Raw genomic sequence first — 16,149 nt, 5'->3', positions numbered from 1 at the left:
ATGCTACACACGAAGCGACACGCTGCCTTCATGTCCGGTGATCAATCGAGGCTATTTTGTTTTGCGATTAACGAGGATGATGCGTTGTCTGATCCAACACGGCGACGTGCACACGGGAGCGGACTGGAGCCAAGGGGAGAGAGCTCGTGCTGTGCGCTCTACTCGTCGGATCGAGTGTCGGTCAGGCTGAATTCGCCTGCCTTGGCTGCCTCGATGTAGCCCTTGACCTTTTCGTAGATGGTGAACACCACGGCCTGTCCGGGAGCGACACGCGCAACACGAGGTGTGATACCCTTCCAGAAGGCGCTGGCACCTTCCTGGGCAAACATGTCCTTGGCCACCTTGACCACACGGCTGATGGCCGTCTCGCCCTCGACCTTGGATGCTCGCTGGATACGCGTCTTGATCGTGTCGATGGGCGCGTTCGAGAACGGTCCCAGCGCTCCCGAGATCAATCCGATCACCGCCGTCTCGTACGAAGGCAGCTCGGTGGTGCCGTGGTACTTTTGCGCGGCGCTCTTGAGCTCCTGGTAGGCGGTGAAGTTGGCGGCCTGGTTGGTCGCCTGTCGTGCCGCGGTGAGCGCAACCCCACGGTAGAGCGTCATGAAGCCTTCCTCGCGGATGATGGTGTACAGCGCGTGCGCAGCGTTGCGGTACCGAGGCACCTCGAGAGGGTCGGCGAGCGAGTGCTGCTGCGCTTGCAGGCGGATCTTGACCACCTCCATCGGGTTGACCACCGCCACCGCTTCCGTGGTACCGGCGCCGAGACCCGCGAGGAAGATGCCCTGCGCGGACGTCTTGCCCGTCTGCTTGTCCGCCAGCGCGTTCTTGTACTGCTCGAAACTCATGAATCGGATGGCCATCTTGGGCACGATACCTGCCACGACGGCGCCTAGACCCTTGTACAGACCCAGCGGCGTCTCGCGTTTTACGATGTGCGCACCCGTAGCGATGAAACCTCGGGGCTTTTCGCCCGCCTTCTTGCCTCTACGCGAGAGCTGCATGCGCACCTTGATCGTGTCCAGAGCTGTGCACATGGATGAGAGGAAGTAGCAAGAGTGTCAGTAGGTCTTGCTCTGCAGATGGCGCATCAGCGCACGCATTGTGAACAGAGTCGCTCGGGGATGATACTTACGATGACAGGTACATGCTTCCGCAAAGCCTGCAATACCACCGGCGATCAGGTGGGTGGATGGCGCCACCTTCTTGTCTGCTTTCGACATTGTGGGATGTGTCTGTCTTTGTTTTGGATGCCTGTAGAGGGAGTGGTGTTGGTCCTGTGGATGTTCACGAGTGTCGTGATCGCAGTGCTCAACGTCGGAACGGTCTTGGTCGAAAGTTGAAGCACTTGCTGGAGCGCGTCGTACAGTCCCGTGAGATGATGGAGCAGATGATGGAGCAGATGATGGAGTCTAGCACAAATCGGTAGGAGGGGAAAGAGGAAGGATCGTGTTTTCGAGAAGAGTCGCAGGACCAACGACGGCTATGGCTATAAGAGCTTCCGGGCGGACGTCTGAAAGCGGAGGGCAGGTTGCTGCAGGCAGCAGACAGCCGACAGCAGACAGAGTCATCGTGCGAAAATGGACGCCTCGCTCCATGTCCGTGTGACACCTTGGCCGTGACGCCCGCGCCCGGTTGTGGTGAAAGTGCAGTCTCGGACCACGGTTAGCTGCAGTCGCCGTCGACCCTAACCGGCTGAATTCGGCTTCAACCCGCAAAATGGGCAGCCAGAAAATGGAGGGGAAAAAAGGTGGAGAAGCGGCAGTTGACCGTCTCTGCTCCCCCGCTTTGCCTTGGCTGCTCGCCCTTTCTCCAGACTTTCTTACTTTAACTTCACAGCAGCCCGACGATGAACAGAAGTGTGATTCAACAGGATCCAATTGCGACAGCTTTGCAGTCGGCTGTAGCGCTGAAGCCCTTCTAATAACAATGATCGACACAAGTCCAGAGAAGCCTCTTGCCGGCTAGGAGGACATCCGGAAGGCTGAAAGGGGGAAGCGCCAGAGTTCCGACGCCGAAACGCACGCTGCGTCGATCAATTGGAACGGCTGGCTTGCACTCAGCCATGCTCCGAGTCAGAAGTGATCTCCGCCCTACGCCTGCACAGTGTTTTGTTTCATCGAATCTGTGCGGTTCGAGATGATCTCTCCCGCTGCGAGAAGAGGTCTTGGCTGGGGAAGACCCGATCTTGTCTGAGATCGCGTTCCGGCTTTCACGAGCGCCCATTTTTTGCAGGCCCTTCGTCTTTGCTCAAGACCCTGTCCGAGTCAGTACACAAGAGCACGGATGCATTGTGACGCAGGCTCGCTCGAGCCTGCTCAAACCAACTGCAGCACCGTCAGTGGTTTGCTGGTATTGGAATGGCAGCGACGCTGTCATGTGCAACCTTGTTGTTTTGCTGCAAAGTGAGCTGCCTTCCAACAGACCGCAATGGCATGCGAGCAGCAGTAGGCACAGTTGGCAGACATGATCAGCATCGGAGCTCGGAAGCACCGGATGCTGCTTTGCTGAATATGGAAAGAACCGATGCGAGGTCTGGGCATACTTGGAGGCAGGCCAGGTTCGCTTCATCTTCATCCGGACTCTCCCTCAAATAGCGCCAGCTTGTGGCCGCCTTCTCCGCAGTTTCGAGCCGGCCGGTATTTTTTTTGCGAATTGACCGGTGCGGTTTTTGAATCGGATCGACAGAGGCAGACCGCTTGCTTCGCCCGATCTATGATTATGGGAACAGCGGATTCTGGCTTGGTTCAATCATGTGTCTCCTTGCTTCGTCGTGACTTGTCGTCGAAGTTGATCAGATGCCTTCTGTGCCGTAGAGAGATGCCAACGCAGGGCATTGCCAGCCATGTTGGGAGTTGTGTAGATGCCCAAGCCAAGAGAGATGCGCGCCGTCTGAGATTCAAAAAGATGTACAACAGAGTTTTCGAGTAGAGTGTCTACCCAACCTAAAAATTCGTTGCCTGCAGAGAGACCTTGGTCGCCTACGCTGCTGCTGACGTGCGTTCAATGCCACATCAATGCCATGTGGTCGAGTCAGGGAGAATCTCAGGTGCCGAGACTTGCTTGTGGGGGGAATAGAACGGCGATCTCCTTCACAGTCGGCGATACTCGAGGAAAAAAAGACCCAAAGCCGCGTCACGCTCAGCCTCAGCCTCGCCTGGTGGGAGATTCTGCGACTCGAGATGAACTGGACCCTGTCGATTGGCCGCTGCAGGCTAAGCGGCCCGTTGCTCATACTTGGGACGCCTCGATGCTCCTATCTGCTGCAAGGGTGGAGGCTCCATCGAGCTTGGCTTTCTGCACGGTGGTCCAGACAGGGTGAAGCTCCAGAATAAGAGACGCCAGAGGTTGACTGTGAAGCAAAGCAGTTGGGGCGCGGGTGATCTCCGACCGTGGTGCCACTCTCCCGTACTCATGCTTCAATAGCAGCACCATGAGCTGGAGCAGGAGTTTGCATGATGGATGTCACAACGTTTGGGGAATCTGCGTCGCAAGCTCATACTTGGCAAGGCCCCACAAAGGCAACTGCATCGAGGCGATCTTGTCAGTCACGTAACCACCGATCCAAACGGTGAACGAGAGAGTTGCATGCGACCCACGGCACACAAGGTTGCGTGACCCTGCCTGGCGATTGTGAGTTCACCAGGCGAGCAGAACAGGGGTTCCTCCAGCTGAGTCTATCGTCGCCTATCCCAAAGCGGAAAGCGGTGAGCCAATATTGGCAGCGAGTCAGAGACTGGGCTGGCAACTAGGGTGAAGCGCACCTGCGCGATGATCCGCGTGTGGAGTTGAGATGTGCGCACATTTCCAACTCAGCCGCTTTCTACCCAAAATCCACGCAGCTCGTCAGTCTCCCGCATGTAGAACGCAAGCGAGCGATAAGACGGGCAGTCGGCCAGTCAAGGCAGCAAGGGTTCTCGCTGCTAATAATCGCTCGCTCAGGCCACTGCTCAGCCGACCGATCGCCTCTCTCCATCCTTTACGCATTCGCCGTGTCAGATAGATAGCGCGCCGCACCGCCCCTGTGCCTCTCTCTGGTCTGTCGCAAGGACCCTTGCGTTGGCAGTGCTCGTCAGCGTCGACGCTCAGCCTACTTGAGCTTGAGAGACCGCTCGACCTCTATCTCTACTCTCACCACCATCACCACCTTGTTCGTATCGAGGCGTGCTTCTTTCATCCATTTCCCCGCTCCATCCCTTGCCTATACTTCCTATCTCATCCTCACAATCTCCATCATCACAACTTGATTGCCACTTCTCACCACTCATAGTCGCCTTGCAATATGTACCCGAAGCGATACCTGAGCCTCTTGGCCCTGGCTCTCAGCCTCCCTCTGGCAGCTCTGGCTGCTCCTGCTCACCAGCCATTCGTCCCCGGATCTAGCGCAAATGCCTACTCCCCCTCCACTCGCTTTGCTCCTCTCACCGCCAACCCTGAACTCGAGACCATCCCGGGCGCTTACATGGTCGTCCTCAAGGATGGAATCAGCTCCAACGACTTTTTCGCACACCAGGGACTCATCTCGTCCGCGCAGCTCTCGGCAAACAGCTTCCACGGCGAGGACGCTCAGGGCATCCGCCACGTCTACGACCTCGAGGGCCACCTCCAGGGTTACGCAGGCAAATTCACCGATGATGTCCTCGACTACATCCGTGCTCAGCCCGAGGTCGAGTACGTCGAGATGGACACGCTCGTCTCGGTCGAGGTCATGCCCCAGGAAGAAGACAAGGTCTGGGACGTCGAGTACGACGACTCGCTCGCCGCCGCTGCCATGAAGACCACCAAGGTCGGCGCAAAGGACATCGAAAAGGGCGCCCCATGGGGTCTCGCCCGTATCTCGCACCGCAAGCGCCTCGGTTTGAGCACCTTCAACAAGTACGTCTACCAGGGCGATGGTGGTGAGGGTGTCACCGCCTACGTCATCGACACGGGTATCAACATCAACCACGTCGAGTTCGAGGGCCGCGCCCGCTGGGGCAAGACCATGCCTCAGAACGACGTCGACGAGGACGGAAACGGGCACGGCACCCACTGCGCCGGCACCATCGGCTCGCGCAAGTACGGTGTCGCCAAGAAGGCTGAGCTCGTCGCCGTCAAGGTGCTCGGCTCGGGCGGCTCCGGATCCATGTCGGACGTCACTGGTGGTGTGCTCTGGGCTGTCGAGGACGCCAAGCGTCTCACCGCTCAGTTCCGCGCCAACCCGCGCTCGGCTGCCGCCAAGAAGCACAAGGGCTTCGTCGCCAACATGTCGCTCGGCGGTGGCAAGTCGCCCACCCTCGACAAGGCCGTCAACGGTGCCGTCACCAGCGGTATGCACTTCGGTGTTGCCGCAGGTAACGAGAACCAGGACGCCTGCAACGTCTCGCCTGCCGGTGCCGGCAACCCGGTCACCGTCGGTGCCTCGACGGTCCAGGACGAGCGTGCCTACTTCTCCAACAAGGGCAAGTGTGTCGACATCTTTGCTCCCGGTCTCAACATCCTTTCTACATGGAACACCGGCAACACCTCGGTCAACACCATCTCCGGTACTTCGATGGCCAGCCCTCACATTGTCGGTCTTCTCGCTTACCTTCTCTCCATCTACGGTACCGACGACTTTAAGCTGCTCACCAATGCTGCTGAGCAGCTCTCGGTCGTCGACGTCGAGGATTCGCTCGCTTCCAAGCTCTCTGGCGTGATGCCCATCCCCGCCATGGCTCTCGACCTCGTCAGCAGCGTCGCTGGCTACTTTGCCGGCGGTGACGCCACCGCCAAGTCGGACATTGTCGGTGTCCTCTCCCCCAACGAGCTCAAGAAGGCGCTCATCAAGCTCGCCTCGCCCGGCGTCTTGACCGGTCTGGACGCCGACACGGTCAACAAGCTTGCTTTCAACAACGCCACCTCGTCCGCCTGAAAGCCTCGTTTTCGCTGCACCAGAGCTAAGCTCCACTGTCTTCTTGCTGCATCAGCTTTCTTGCATGACATGTGTTTCCGTTTCTTCCCGTTCTCGTCGCAAGTCGTGGTCCCGTTCTAGTCCCGCATTCTCTCCATTGTCCCGTAATCTCTATTCTGGCCTGCTCGGTCAATCATACATGGCACGCTCGCTCCAATTCAGGGCTTTCCTGCTGTACGCTCTCGTCAGAATCTCATATTCTCATGAACTTTGCCGTGTCAACAGTGTGACTCGAGGTTGTGTATTGTGTGGTTGGGCTCAATGTTCGTTGCAAGTGAGGACACGGTCAGAAAGATAAAAAGATGCGATGGAGATTGAACACATGTTCAATGGAGTTGTACAAGTGAAGATTTAATCGTCGTCCCAGTTTGGGTTGGCTTTTGGCGCCTTGATGCCTGCCGGCTTGGACATGATGATCGAGTCGACGGAGAGGACGCTGATGGCAGCGCCGGTTGCGTATCTCAAGGCCCAGGATTTTGCAGCCAGTACGTCGAATACCTGGGTTTGGGTGGTGGAGAGTGTTCCGTCGACTTGGTTTTCGATGTCTACGCCGACGTCTGCGCCGGCGGCATTGACGTGCTTTGCGTAGAGGCGCGAGACGGTTTCGGTAGAGTCGAGGCCGGCGTTTTCGGCGAGAGTGCGGGGTACGACTTCGAGAGCCTCGCCGAACTTTTTGATGGAATGCTGGTTGAGTCCCGGTGTCTTTTCTCCCAAATCGGCAATGCGTTTGGCGAGTTCGAGTTCGGTGGCGCCTGCACCGGGGACGAGACGTGGATCGCGGGTGAGAGACTTGATCACGTTGACGCCGTCGTCGATGGCACGTTCTACGTCGTCGAGCAGGTTCGAGGTGGCACCTCGCAGAACGATGGTGCACATCTTGGGTTTCGCCTTGCCTCCAGGTTGACCCTCCTCCTGCTTGAACACGGTGACCCGGTCACCACCGATCTCGATCGTCTCGATCGAGTCGATCCATCCGGCTTCTTCGGGCAACGGCGCACCGAGTCGTGCAAGAGGCGTAGCACCGAGCAATCGGCAGAGTCGACGCAACTCAAACTTGGAGAGGATCTTGATGACCAGGATGCCGAAGCGGTTGAGGTAGTGCTGTGCAAGCTCGCCGACCTGGGACTGTGTGACGACGACCTTGACGCCGGAATCGGCGATTTCCTTAAAGTACTTTTCGAGCTGCTGCTCTTCGCCGCGGGAGAAGTTGGAGAGTTCGTCGGCGTTCTTGAGGAGGACGGTGCCCTTGGTCTCGGTCTGGGTGATGTCCATGCCACATGTGTAGACACCGACTTTGGCGGCTTTCGCCTTTTTGATGACGCCTTCGGGTTCGCGACCAAAGACCATACCTCTTACCACCTGGGACTGCGACAAGCTGCCGCCCATGATCTTGACTACGCGGACGTTGTCGACGCTAAAATCGGCGAGACCGTTCTTGGCATTCTGAGGCAGCACCATGGAGACGGCTTCTGCGACCAAGGGAGCCAAGAGATCCTCGTTGCCGTACTGTTTGGAGGCGAGGCATGGCTTGAGCGCCAGTGCGAGGCTCTCGGTGGTGGGTGGGGTGGAAAGCTGGGCGACCGAAAGCTGCTCGAGCTCGGCGAGGCACTTGTCGCGTGCGATCTCGTAGCCTTGCAGGATCTCGGACGGATGCAATCCCATTGTGATGAGGTATTCGGCCTTCTTGAGAAGCTCTCCGGCAAAGATGAGCACGAGGTTGGTGGAGTCGCCCATCTCTGCTTCCTGCTGTTGACTCGCCAGGACGAGCAGCTTGGCGGCGGGGTGGACGACGTCGAGTTCTCGAATGATGGTGGCGGCATCGGATGTGACGAACAACCTCTCGAGGTGGTTGATGACCATCTTGTTGCGTCCGTTGGGACCGAAAGAGGTCCTTACGATCTCGGAGAGTTCATTGACCGCCTGAATGTTGCGAAGGACAGCCTCCTCGATGCCTTGGAAGTGCTTGTACCCCTCCTTGAAGAGGTTGGGCCCTCCTGCGCGTGGTACTTTGAGCGACATGGTGGAACAACGACGATGAGGTGAGGGTGATGAACGAGAAGAACACTCGGATGCACAGACTCTTTGTCGTTCGCGCTTTTGGGTGTGATGCGCACACTAACGCGCGATAAAAATCATATTCATTCCAAGTGTTCTTCTCAAAATGCAGAGCGAGCAGCGTGCGTGCGTTGGGTGTGTGTCGCTTTCGGGTGCGCGTGAGTGAAATGCTGAGCGTTTCCTTCTTCTTCCTTCGATCGTGCGGTTTTTCCTCGAAATCATAATGTCGATTCGGCGGTGTAACATTCTCGAGCCGGGGTCAAATCTCGCTCTGTTTCTCGCAAGTCCCTTGAGCTCACGTCGACATGCCCCGTTACAAACCAGGTAGCCAGGTGACAGGATGAGCATTCTGTTCTGCGTGCTCGGGCATCTGCGTACATTACAAGCTGCCCTTTGACTGTACAACGCTGTCGCCGTCGGGCTGCACAGCGTGACGCCAGAGGGTAGCATAGTTGGATGGTGTACATCCGGGTATCGATTTGAGCGCCGCCTGAGTCAGTCAATGGCAAAAGCAAAAGTCAAGTCAGCTTAGGGTTCCAGCCAACCAAGAGCGCAATCGTCTCTTCTCATGACACCTCATCGTAGATCGAAGCATGTACGTACCAACGAAGTCGGGCGCAGAAGCTCCAGCTTCTCCCGCAGCTGCGAATTCAGTCCGGGAACGCTGGCAAAGTTGAACCCCTCAGGGAAGCGCAGTCGTGTGTCCTTGTTGAAGGCTTCGATCTCGTGAGCTTGTCTCTCCAGATGCGGCCTGTATCTTGCCTCTGTCTCTACTCTATCCATCACCGCCTCGCTCAAGCCTGCCAGCTCCGGGATCACCGCAACCAGATCGCGGATGCCTAGCCGAGGCTGCTTGAGCATGTCCATACCGTCACGCTCGTGCGAGTCGCCAGAGCAATGGAAGCCGTGCTTCATCCAGCCGTGTGGGCTCATCCGCTTCGATCTGAGCAGCGCGAATGCGTGATCCATGTCAGCTTGCACCGTGCAAAAGCGTCGCCAACGCTGCTCGTCGATCGCCGAGGTGTAGGCTGCGCGCAGCAGCGGTGTCAGCCGCGTGTCTGCGTTGTCGGCGCGTAAGGTCATCCTGTACTCGCTCCGAGAGCTGAACATCCGGTATGGCTCCTCCACACCCTGCATCACCAGGTCGTCGATCATCGTTCCCACATAGCCTCCCGATCTGCCTATCGCGAGCGCATCTAGTCCGTTGACTTTGAGGGCCGCATTGATGCCAGCAACACACCCCTGAGCCGCGGCCTCTTCGTATCCTGTGGTGCCGTTGATTTGGCCTGCCATCCAGAGTCCTTCGATCCGCTTCGTCTCAAGACTGTGATGCAAATGTCGCGCGTCCACGTGGTCATATTCCACACCGTATCCTGGTCGGACCATCTCTGCTTGCTCAAGTCCTGGAATGCTGCGAAGCACCTCCAGCTGCTCCTCGGCCGGCAGCGTGCATGACAGTCCGTTAGGGTAGAGAACCGACCCATCGACGGTGCCTGGCCGGCCCTCGGGTTCGAGCCAAACCGGATGACTTTGCTTCTCCTTGAAGCGAATCACTTTGGATTCGATCGAAGGGCAGTAACGTGGCCCTCGGACTGTCTCTTTGATGTGGATCGACTTGTCGAGGTTATGCCGCACAATGTCGTGGGTTGCTGCTGTTGTTTGAGTGCCCCAGCACTCGGCTTGCTGGGCGGGATCGATATCGGGAGCATCGTTGAGAAAAGAAAACGGCGCTGGAACCGCGTCTCCGTGGATCACTTCGAGTCGAGGATCGACGTTGCGGCCGCTCTGCCACGGACTACCCAGGCGGACCGAGGAAGCGGCAATTCTCGCAGGTGTACCGGTCTTGAGACGGCCGAGCTCGAACCCGGCCCGGGCTAGACTCTGACTCAGACCGTCGGAAGCAGGGTCGTCATTTGCAGACGGTAAAGGTAGCATGCGCCCAGCCGGTCTTGATTCCAGACCTAAGTGGATGTCGGCGGAGAGAAAGGTGCCGGTGGCCAGAATGACTTGACTACAGCTGATGCTGTCGCCACCGACCGTCGTGACGCCGCGGACGACTGCCCTTCTGTGCTTTCCATCCGGACCCTGCCCTCCGTTCGACCAGTCCAGCTGCAATCCACGCACCTTGGCCTCGAGGATGGTCAGATTCGGGTAACCTCGCAACGCCTCTTGCATGTGTTGTCGGTACAGGGATCGGTCGATCTGCGCTCTAGGTCCATGCACGGCAGGTCCCTTCGATTTGTTGAGCATGCGAAACTGGATGCCAGCCTTATCGCCGACGATACCGCAAAGTCCGCCGAGCGCGTCGACCTCACGCACCAACGTGCCCTTTCCGACGCCACCGAGACTCGGATTGCAGCTCAGTTCGCCGATGCTTTGCTTGTTGGTGGTGACCAGAAGCGTTCGCGCTCCTGTTCGAGCTGAGCCTGCAGCTGCCTCGCAGCCTGCATGACCCGCACCGACGACGACAACATCGAAGTGCAGCGCAGATCGACTAGGTCCGGCAAGCGGCAAAGCCTGTGACGCTGTGGCAAATGGCCGCCTCGAACGCCGCATCCCTTGACGGCTGCAGCTTGCCACTGAGGAAGCGACAGTCCTGCCAACGCCTCGTCCCAGCATCGTGAGGTCGACGGCGATCGCCTTGTATGTCTATGTAGAGCAATGAGGTATGGTCCCGCTGTGGTTAGTGTGGTAGCACAACGAGAAGCAAAGTCGACAAATTTTAGAGTTGTGGACCCTTGACACGAAACCGTAACGCCGCATCCGCGTCTCGCCGAGTTACGCCTTGTCACCTCACGCCAACAAAGAGCGATGGGCCACTTCCACACAGACCAAGGTCACAGGCGATGGACTCTGGAGACAAAATGCATTGTTCGACACACTTGGCTTCTCGGATTGATCATCACGATGAGACCGACTGCAAAGGTGAGCTAGCTATACGAAACACGAAAAGAGGACGAAAGAAATACGACTAGAGGCGTACACCGGCAGAGGCCATACGGCAAGTTACGAGTAATGAAGACGAAAACAGAAGCGATGGTAGGAAAGCAGCTTTGGCTTTGGGCAAAGCGCCTTTCAGCGACGTCGGAGAGGAGTGAGGTCCTCGGTCTGCGCGCGAGCATGGCCAGCACGCTTCAGGCGATCAAATGCTGCCCGATTCGACGCATCGTGGACAGGTGTGCGGATCATCGACACGGGTCTCGGCGCCATAGGGGCTCCTCGCATCGAGCCTCGTTCCGAGGTCGGTGTCGAAGGTGCGACATTGTGCGGCGCTCTGATGGGCAAGCGCGATGGCGTGCTGCTCTGTGAAGCCGTCGAGTGGTGCGAGATGCGGCTGGCGTGGTCCAGCTCGGCAGCGTCCGGTCGACGCGATGGAGTAGGAGTGCTCACTGTGGGCGATGCCTCGACTTCTTCGGGAACGGTAGGCACCGGCTTGCGCGATTGCAGCATCTGCTGACTCGGCTTTCGGCCGCCGTTGTTGATGCTGCCGGATGTCTGTGCACCCATCTCCTCGAGAAGCGCCTGAGCCCACAGCGGGTTAGGTGGCACCTCGCTCTCGATGATGTCCGAGATGACCTTGACCCATTGCGACTTTTCCGCCTCGGTGTCAGCGAAGAAGCTGATCCGCTCTCCATCGGCGAAAGTGATGCGGAAGGAACGCTCGACGTGGTAGTTGGCGTCCGCATCCTCTTCTTCGGCCAGCGTCGCCGTCGTTGCATACGACGCCATGGTCCTGGACCTGCCGAGAGCCTGACTGGCGCCCGAAGGAAAGATCATGGATCCCGCATTGACGTGGTTGCCCACTTCTTCGATGCAAACCGCCTTGGAAAGGTCGATCTTGACGGTCGGCTTCTTGGTCACGGCGTTATAGCAGATCAGATGCTGACCCTGCGCCTGTACGGGACGACGACGCCAGCTTGCACAGTCGCCACCCAGCTGCGTCAACGTGCCTGTCTGCCAAGGCTGTGATCTGTGCCAAGCAGCGTTCTGCATTCCGCGCAGGCACTCGCCCAGATTTTCCGGAAGCCCATCGCGAGGGATGCTCGGCAAGGGAGGCAGGAAGAACAGCTTGAGGCGGAGCGTGCCGCGCACCTTGCTCAGATTCTGACGGAAGTCTTGCGAGAGCATCGATACGTGCGAACGCGATGCGACGCTGGACGGGCCGGAGATGCTACCTGTCGGGTTCGAGACGCCGTGAACCGGAAGATCGAGCACCATGCATCGGGCGTAGCATTGGCTGGCGACGCGCTCAAAGAGGACGCCGGTGCGTCCAAAGGCTCCCTCGCGGTTGATGTAGGCAAGCATGGGCTCGACCCGCGACGCCTGCTGGGCAAACTCTGCCGCTGCTTCACGCTCCTGCTGCTCTCGCCTTGCCGCCTGCTTTTTGGGGCTGCTAAAGAGGCGACTAAGACCCTTGAGCGTCGGGCTTCCATGCTCACGGCGCGTCGGCGACGGAGGACGCTGAGGCTCCACGAGGTGAGCGTCGCGTTGCACCACCAACGTCAAGCTGAATTCGAGGTTCTTGTGCTGAATCAGTTCGAACTCCTGGCCGATCGTGCTGGTCGCGCCGCGTCCGGCTCTGAGCGGCACTGTGGCTGTCTTGACCATGTGCAATCCGTTGTCGAGGATGCAGTGGAAGGAGGTCGGGCGCGACGGCACCGGAAGGTCGGTTGGCGTGAAAGAGTCGACCATGACGAAGACCTTGCCCGCAGCCTTGCGGGCGTTGGAGCTTTCGCGGAATTCGCGCATCTCCTTTTTGTATTCGTTGATATCGCTAGGTCGACGCAACTTCTTCCAGGCCTTTCCGCTGTCAACATCGCCCGCAGCTGTCGAGTGGGTGACTTTGTCGTCGACGCCCTTGAACGCGCCACGGTCGTTGACGTTGTAGTTGGAGTCGACCTTCTCGTAGATGCGCAGCAACTCCTTCTCCATATGAGTCTGGAAGCCGCCGTCGATAGCGCGCTGAAGGCTGACGTCGAGCACGGCCTTGCTCTTGACGAGGTCGGCGCTGATGCTTTGACGCGTCGGAAGCTCGACAGGCTCGTCGTCTCGTTCGCTGTTGGAGTTGGTCGTGGTCGAAGTGCTGGCAGTGTCGACATCGGAAGTGTCGGCGGCAGCAGCGGTGAAGGTGGCTCGCGCATCGCTGGTGCTCATGCTCCTCTTGCGACGTGCTTTGCCGTTCTTGCTTCGGCGTCGCGCGATGATCTGATCGGCTTGCTGAGCCGGTGTTAGATGAGCAGCAGGACTGTTGCGCTCTTGGCGATCGCTTGGTTCTTGCGGCATGTCGGGGAAGAGGCGTCCTTCGGAATGGGACTCGGTGCTGTCGAGGAGCGGCAGCTCGGAAACGCTGGCGCTAGCGTTGACACGCTGCGTCGTTGGCTCGTCGAGATTCGCCGTCACCTTCAGCTCCGTGCCCAACAAGTCTAGGGGACTAGCGAGTTGGTCGAGTTCCTTGACGGGGCTCGGAGGAGGGAGCGGCTTTGTCTCTGTAGCGATGACTTCTGTTGGCATCAGACGAAGAGGCGCACTAGGGCGTCCCGCAGGAAGGTTCTTTGGATGCGACACCGCCGCCTCTTGAGTAGAGGACATGGACGGGCCAGGCTCGCTACCACGCGGCATTCGCCTTTGCTGAAGTGTGTTGAGCTTCAGAGCAGGCGAATCGTTTGTGCTTGCGTCCAGCGTAGGACGGCTGTGAGCGTTGATGGTATCTGGCTCGGACATCGCTTGCTCCCTGGCTAGCTTCTCTTTGGCGACACGCTGGAGGATGGCGTCACGAGAAATGTGAGGTCGACCGCGGATCGAGCCGATGCGAGTTGTTGGAGGTGGGATCGGAGACGACGCTTGAGCAACCATGGGCTGCGTGCTGCTGCGGCCAAATTCGCCGAGGGAAGACGAGGGTACATCGACATCGAGGCTGATCGGAGTCCATGCGGGAAGTGGAGGAAGCGCTGCCTGATCAGGGCGCGGAGGATCGGCGACCGTCTCGATCTGAGCAGAGAGCGGCTCGTGTACATCTCGTGAGCTGGCCTCGAGCTGCCCAGCACGTACGCTAGGACTGGTGAGGATGTCGTTTCGGAGGAGCTCATCCATCATGCTATCGACGCGATCGGCAGCAGAGAGACGAGCGAAGCTGTTTTCGCGCTCGGGCACCAGGCCTCGCTCATCGTCGCAGGACGGAGTGGCAGCTGCATCAAGCTCCACAGAGAGATCCTGAAGTGGGAGGCTAGCGTCGCCGGGGATGGGACTGGGAGGACCTTCGACGGAGGAGGTCTCGTTGCTGTCGTGGGAAAGATCCGGTTCAGACTCGCCGGAGACAAGATCGGGAGCTTCGTCAGAGGAGACCTGTGCAGCATCGGCGTTGACGACCTGGAGCTGCGGCGCGGAGGATTGTGCATTTGCTGCAGCACTGCCGCGCATCCAGAAATCGGCATCTTGCGCGACAGGGGCGTGTTCTTCGTTGTCGTCGTAGATGCTGTCGGCATCGAAGCTGCTCTCCTTGTCGAATTCTTGGACGTCCAGGATCTCGTCAAAGGTGACAGTCTTCCTGCGCTCGCGGCGGAGTGGGCTGGGCGATTCGATCCTTGAACCAAGATCTGCAGGAGAGGCTTGGGAAGAGCCGCTCATGAATCGTGGACCGTGAAGCCTGTTGGATACAAGCAAACCTTTGGAGGCAGAGGCAGGACTGGAATGGTTTGGCGGCTGGCCTGCTGCGCGAGTGGGCGTGAGGGGTGGTGACGAGACTTGGTCTGCGTTTCCATTGTGCTGACGAAAGACCGAGTTGCTGACGTAGTTGGACTCGTGCAGTCGGCCCAGACTTTTGCGCGGAATCTTGCGCTGCGGACCTTTGGCGGCGGGAACGGTGGCGTAGAGGTTGAAGGGATCGCTATTCTCCGCGTCGTGAGCGAGAGGGGAAGCGTCGTGCTTCAAGCTCTGCTGGACGGCTTTGGGCGAGTTGGAGATGCCGATGCCAAGACCAAAGGAGGGAGAGGGCAGCTGTCTGCGAGACGGGGAGCCGAGGGGAGAATTGGTGAGCGAAGATGGCTGACTGCCACCATCGATCTGTTTGAAGATGCTGTTGGAAACGAGGCCATGCCCACGAAGCGCCTTGAAGTTTTGTGTCTGCTTCTTTGGGCTGTGAAGCGAAGGATGGTCCTCGTTGGTGTGTTCGGGGGAAGCTTGTGAATAGGATACAGTGGACCCTCGTTTAGAGGTTCGAAGAGGAGACCATCCACCTGTGCTTGCGCCGAGGATGGCTGCTGTCGAAGAAGGTGGTGTGGCAGATGGGAGGGCACTGGTGGAGCCAGCGCTGGTGTTTGGGTCGCTCATTGCGACCTGTGTCGGATGCTACGTGAGATGGAGGATGTTCGCCAGAGTGTCAAGGAGCGAGAATGGGTGTCTTCGTTTTGAGGACCGTTACAGGGACTGGGGCTGGTGGTCGAGAAGGATGAGGGGCAAGTGTTCGAGGATAGGCTCGTTGGACGTCCACCTCGATGGACCGGCGTAGAGTGACAGTCGGGACGGCGTGTGTTTGACAGGCGCACTCGCCTCAGAGTGTGAATCTGGTGCGCAAAGGGCGCCCAGGTGTTGAACATCTATTTCTTATTTTTCCCTTTCACCCCTCACTCACTCGCATATTCATGCACCACGATTCCGTTGGCCGCTGCGATGGAGTCGTGCATGCAGCCAACCGTGCGCCATGCTCGAGGCTGACCTTGTCGCTTTCTCTTCTTGCGTCTCGTTGCGGGGTCCACTGGGCCACGAAGGCTCAGTGCACAGCCCAACCTGGCTCAGCGAGACTCGCTTGTTCTGCTGGCAGCAACGGCTCCCATTTGTTTCGGCAGATCCGATGGACAGCGGTGGTCCATCTTTGACATGTATGGGAAGCCCGAGATAGATAGAAGCAGCAGCATTCACACGATACCCTCTTCTCGTGCCCGTTGGACCGTCTTGACGGCTTCCGATGGCCAAGCGTGGGAAAACTTGTCGCCTTCCCTGCGCAGGTCGGCCACACCTCTCTGTGATCATGTTCGGGTAGGCCAGCACATCTTTCCCGTGCCGCTTGACAGCTTTGCGAGCATCAAGCTTCCCGTCTGTCCACCTGCGCCTCAAGATACAGGTAGCCTCACGCTCTGGTGGAGAATCGAGGCGATCCATGGAATCGA

At 58.5% G+C, this 16,149-nt stretch overlaps 6 protein-coding genes across 6 annotated transcripts; 1 reads left to right on the top strand and 5 right to left on the bottom strand.

Annotated features, from left to right (window-relative positions):
* Positions 1-158: 158 nt before the first annotated feature.
* Positions 159-1,037, bottom strand: PHSY_005606 (tricarboxylate transport protein, mitochondrial precursor; the record flags this gene model as incomplete). The annotated part of the gene is made up of 1 exon (XM_012336215.1): positions 159-1,037. One exon carries the CDS (start codon positions 1,035-1,037, stop codon positions 159-161), a length of 879 nt encoding a protein of 292 aa, XP_012191605.1.
* A 274-nt stretch (positions 1,038-1,311) lies between these two features.
* On the bottom strand, positions 1,312-3,235 carry PHSY_005605 (ATP-dependent RNA helicase mrh4; the record flags this gene model as incomplete). The annotated part of the gene is made up of 3 exons (XM_012336214.1): positions 1,312-1,513; positions 1,827-1,964; positions 2,973-3,235. The coding sequence occupies 3 exons, from the start codon at positions 3,233-3,235 to the stop codon at positions 1,312-1,314; spliced, it is 603 nt and encodes a 200-aa protein (XP_012191604.1).
* A 1,047-nt stretch (positions 3,236-4,282) lies between these two features.
* PHSY_005604 (serine protease) lies at positions 4,283-5,893 on the top strand (the record flags this gene model as incomplete). Its single annotated transcript, XM_012336213.1, has 1 exon — positions 4,283-5,893. The coding sequence occupies one exon, from the start codon at positions 4,283-4,285 to the stop codon at positions 5,891-5,893; it is 1,611 nt and encodes a 536-aa protein (XP_012191603.1).
* Positions 5,894-6,283: 390 nt separating this feature from the next.
* Positions 6,284-7,951, bottom strand: PHSY_005603 (hypothetical protein; the record flags this gene model as incomplete). Its single annotated transcript, XM_012336212.1, has 1 exon — positions 6,284-7,951. The coding sequence occupies one exon, from the start codon at positions 7,949-7,951 to the stop codon at positions 6,284-6,286; it is 1,668 nt and encodes a 555-aa protein (XP_012191602.1).
* Positions 7,952-8,563: 612 nt separating this feature from the next.
* Positions 8,564-10,543, bottom strand: PHSY_005602 (potential mitochondrial tRNA modification protein; the record flags this gene model as incomplete). Its single annotated transcript, XM_012336211.1, has 1 exon — positions 8,564-10,543. One exon carries the CDS (start codon positions 10,541-10,543, stop codon positions 8,564-8,566), a length of 1,980 nt encoding a protein of 659 aa, XP_012191601.1.
* A 519-nt stretch (positions 10,544-11,062) lies between these two features.
* PHSY_005601 (hypothetical protein) lies at positions 11,063-15,313 on the bottom strand (the record flags this gene model as incomplete). The annotated part of the gene is made up of 1 exon (XM_012336210.1): positions 11,063-15,313. The coding sequence occupies one exon, from the start codon at positions 15,311-15,313 to the stop codon at positions 11,063-11,065; it is 4,251 nt and encodes a 1,416-aa protein (XP_012191600.1).
* Between the last annotated feature and the right edge of the window lie 836 nt (positions 15,314-16,149).

The sequence above is a fragment of the Pseudozyma hubeiensis genome (genome assembly GCF_000403515.1).
Source record: "Pseudozyma hubeiensis SY62 DNA, scaffold: PHS52, whole genome shotgun sequence".
NCBI lineage: Eukaryota > Fungi > Basidiomycota > Ustilaginomycetes > Ustilaginales > Ustilaginaceae > Pseudozyma > Pseudozyma hubeiensis.
This window is presented reverse-complemented; position numbering and strand designations above follow the sequence as displayed.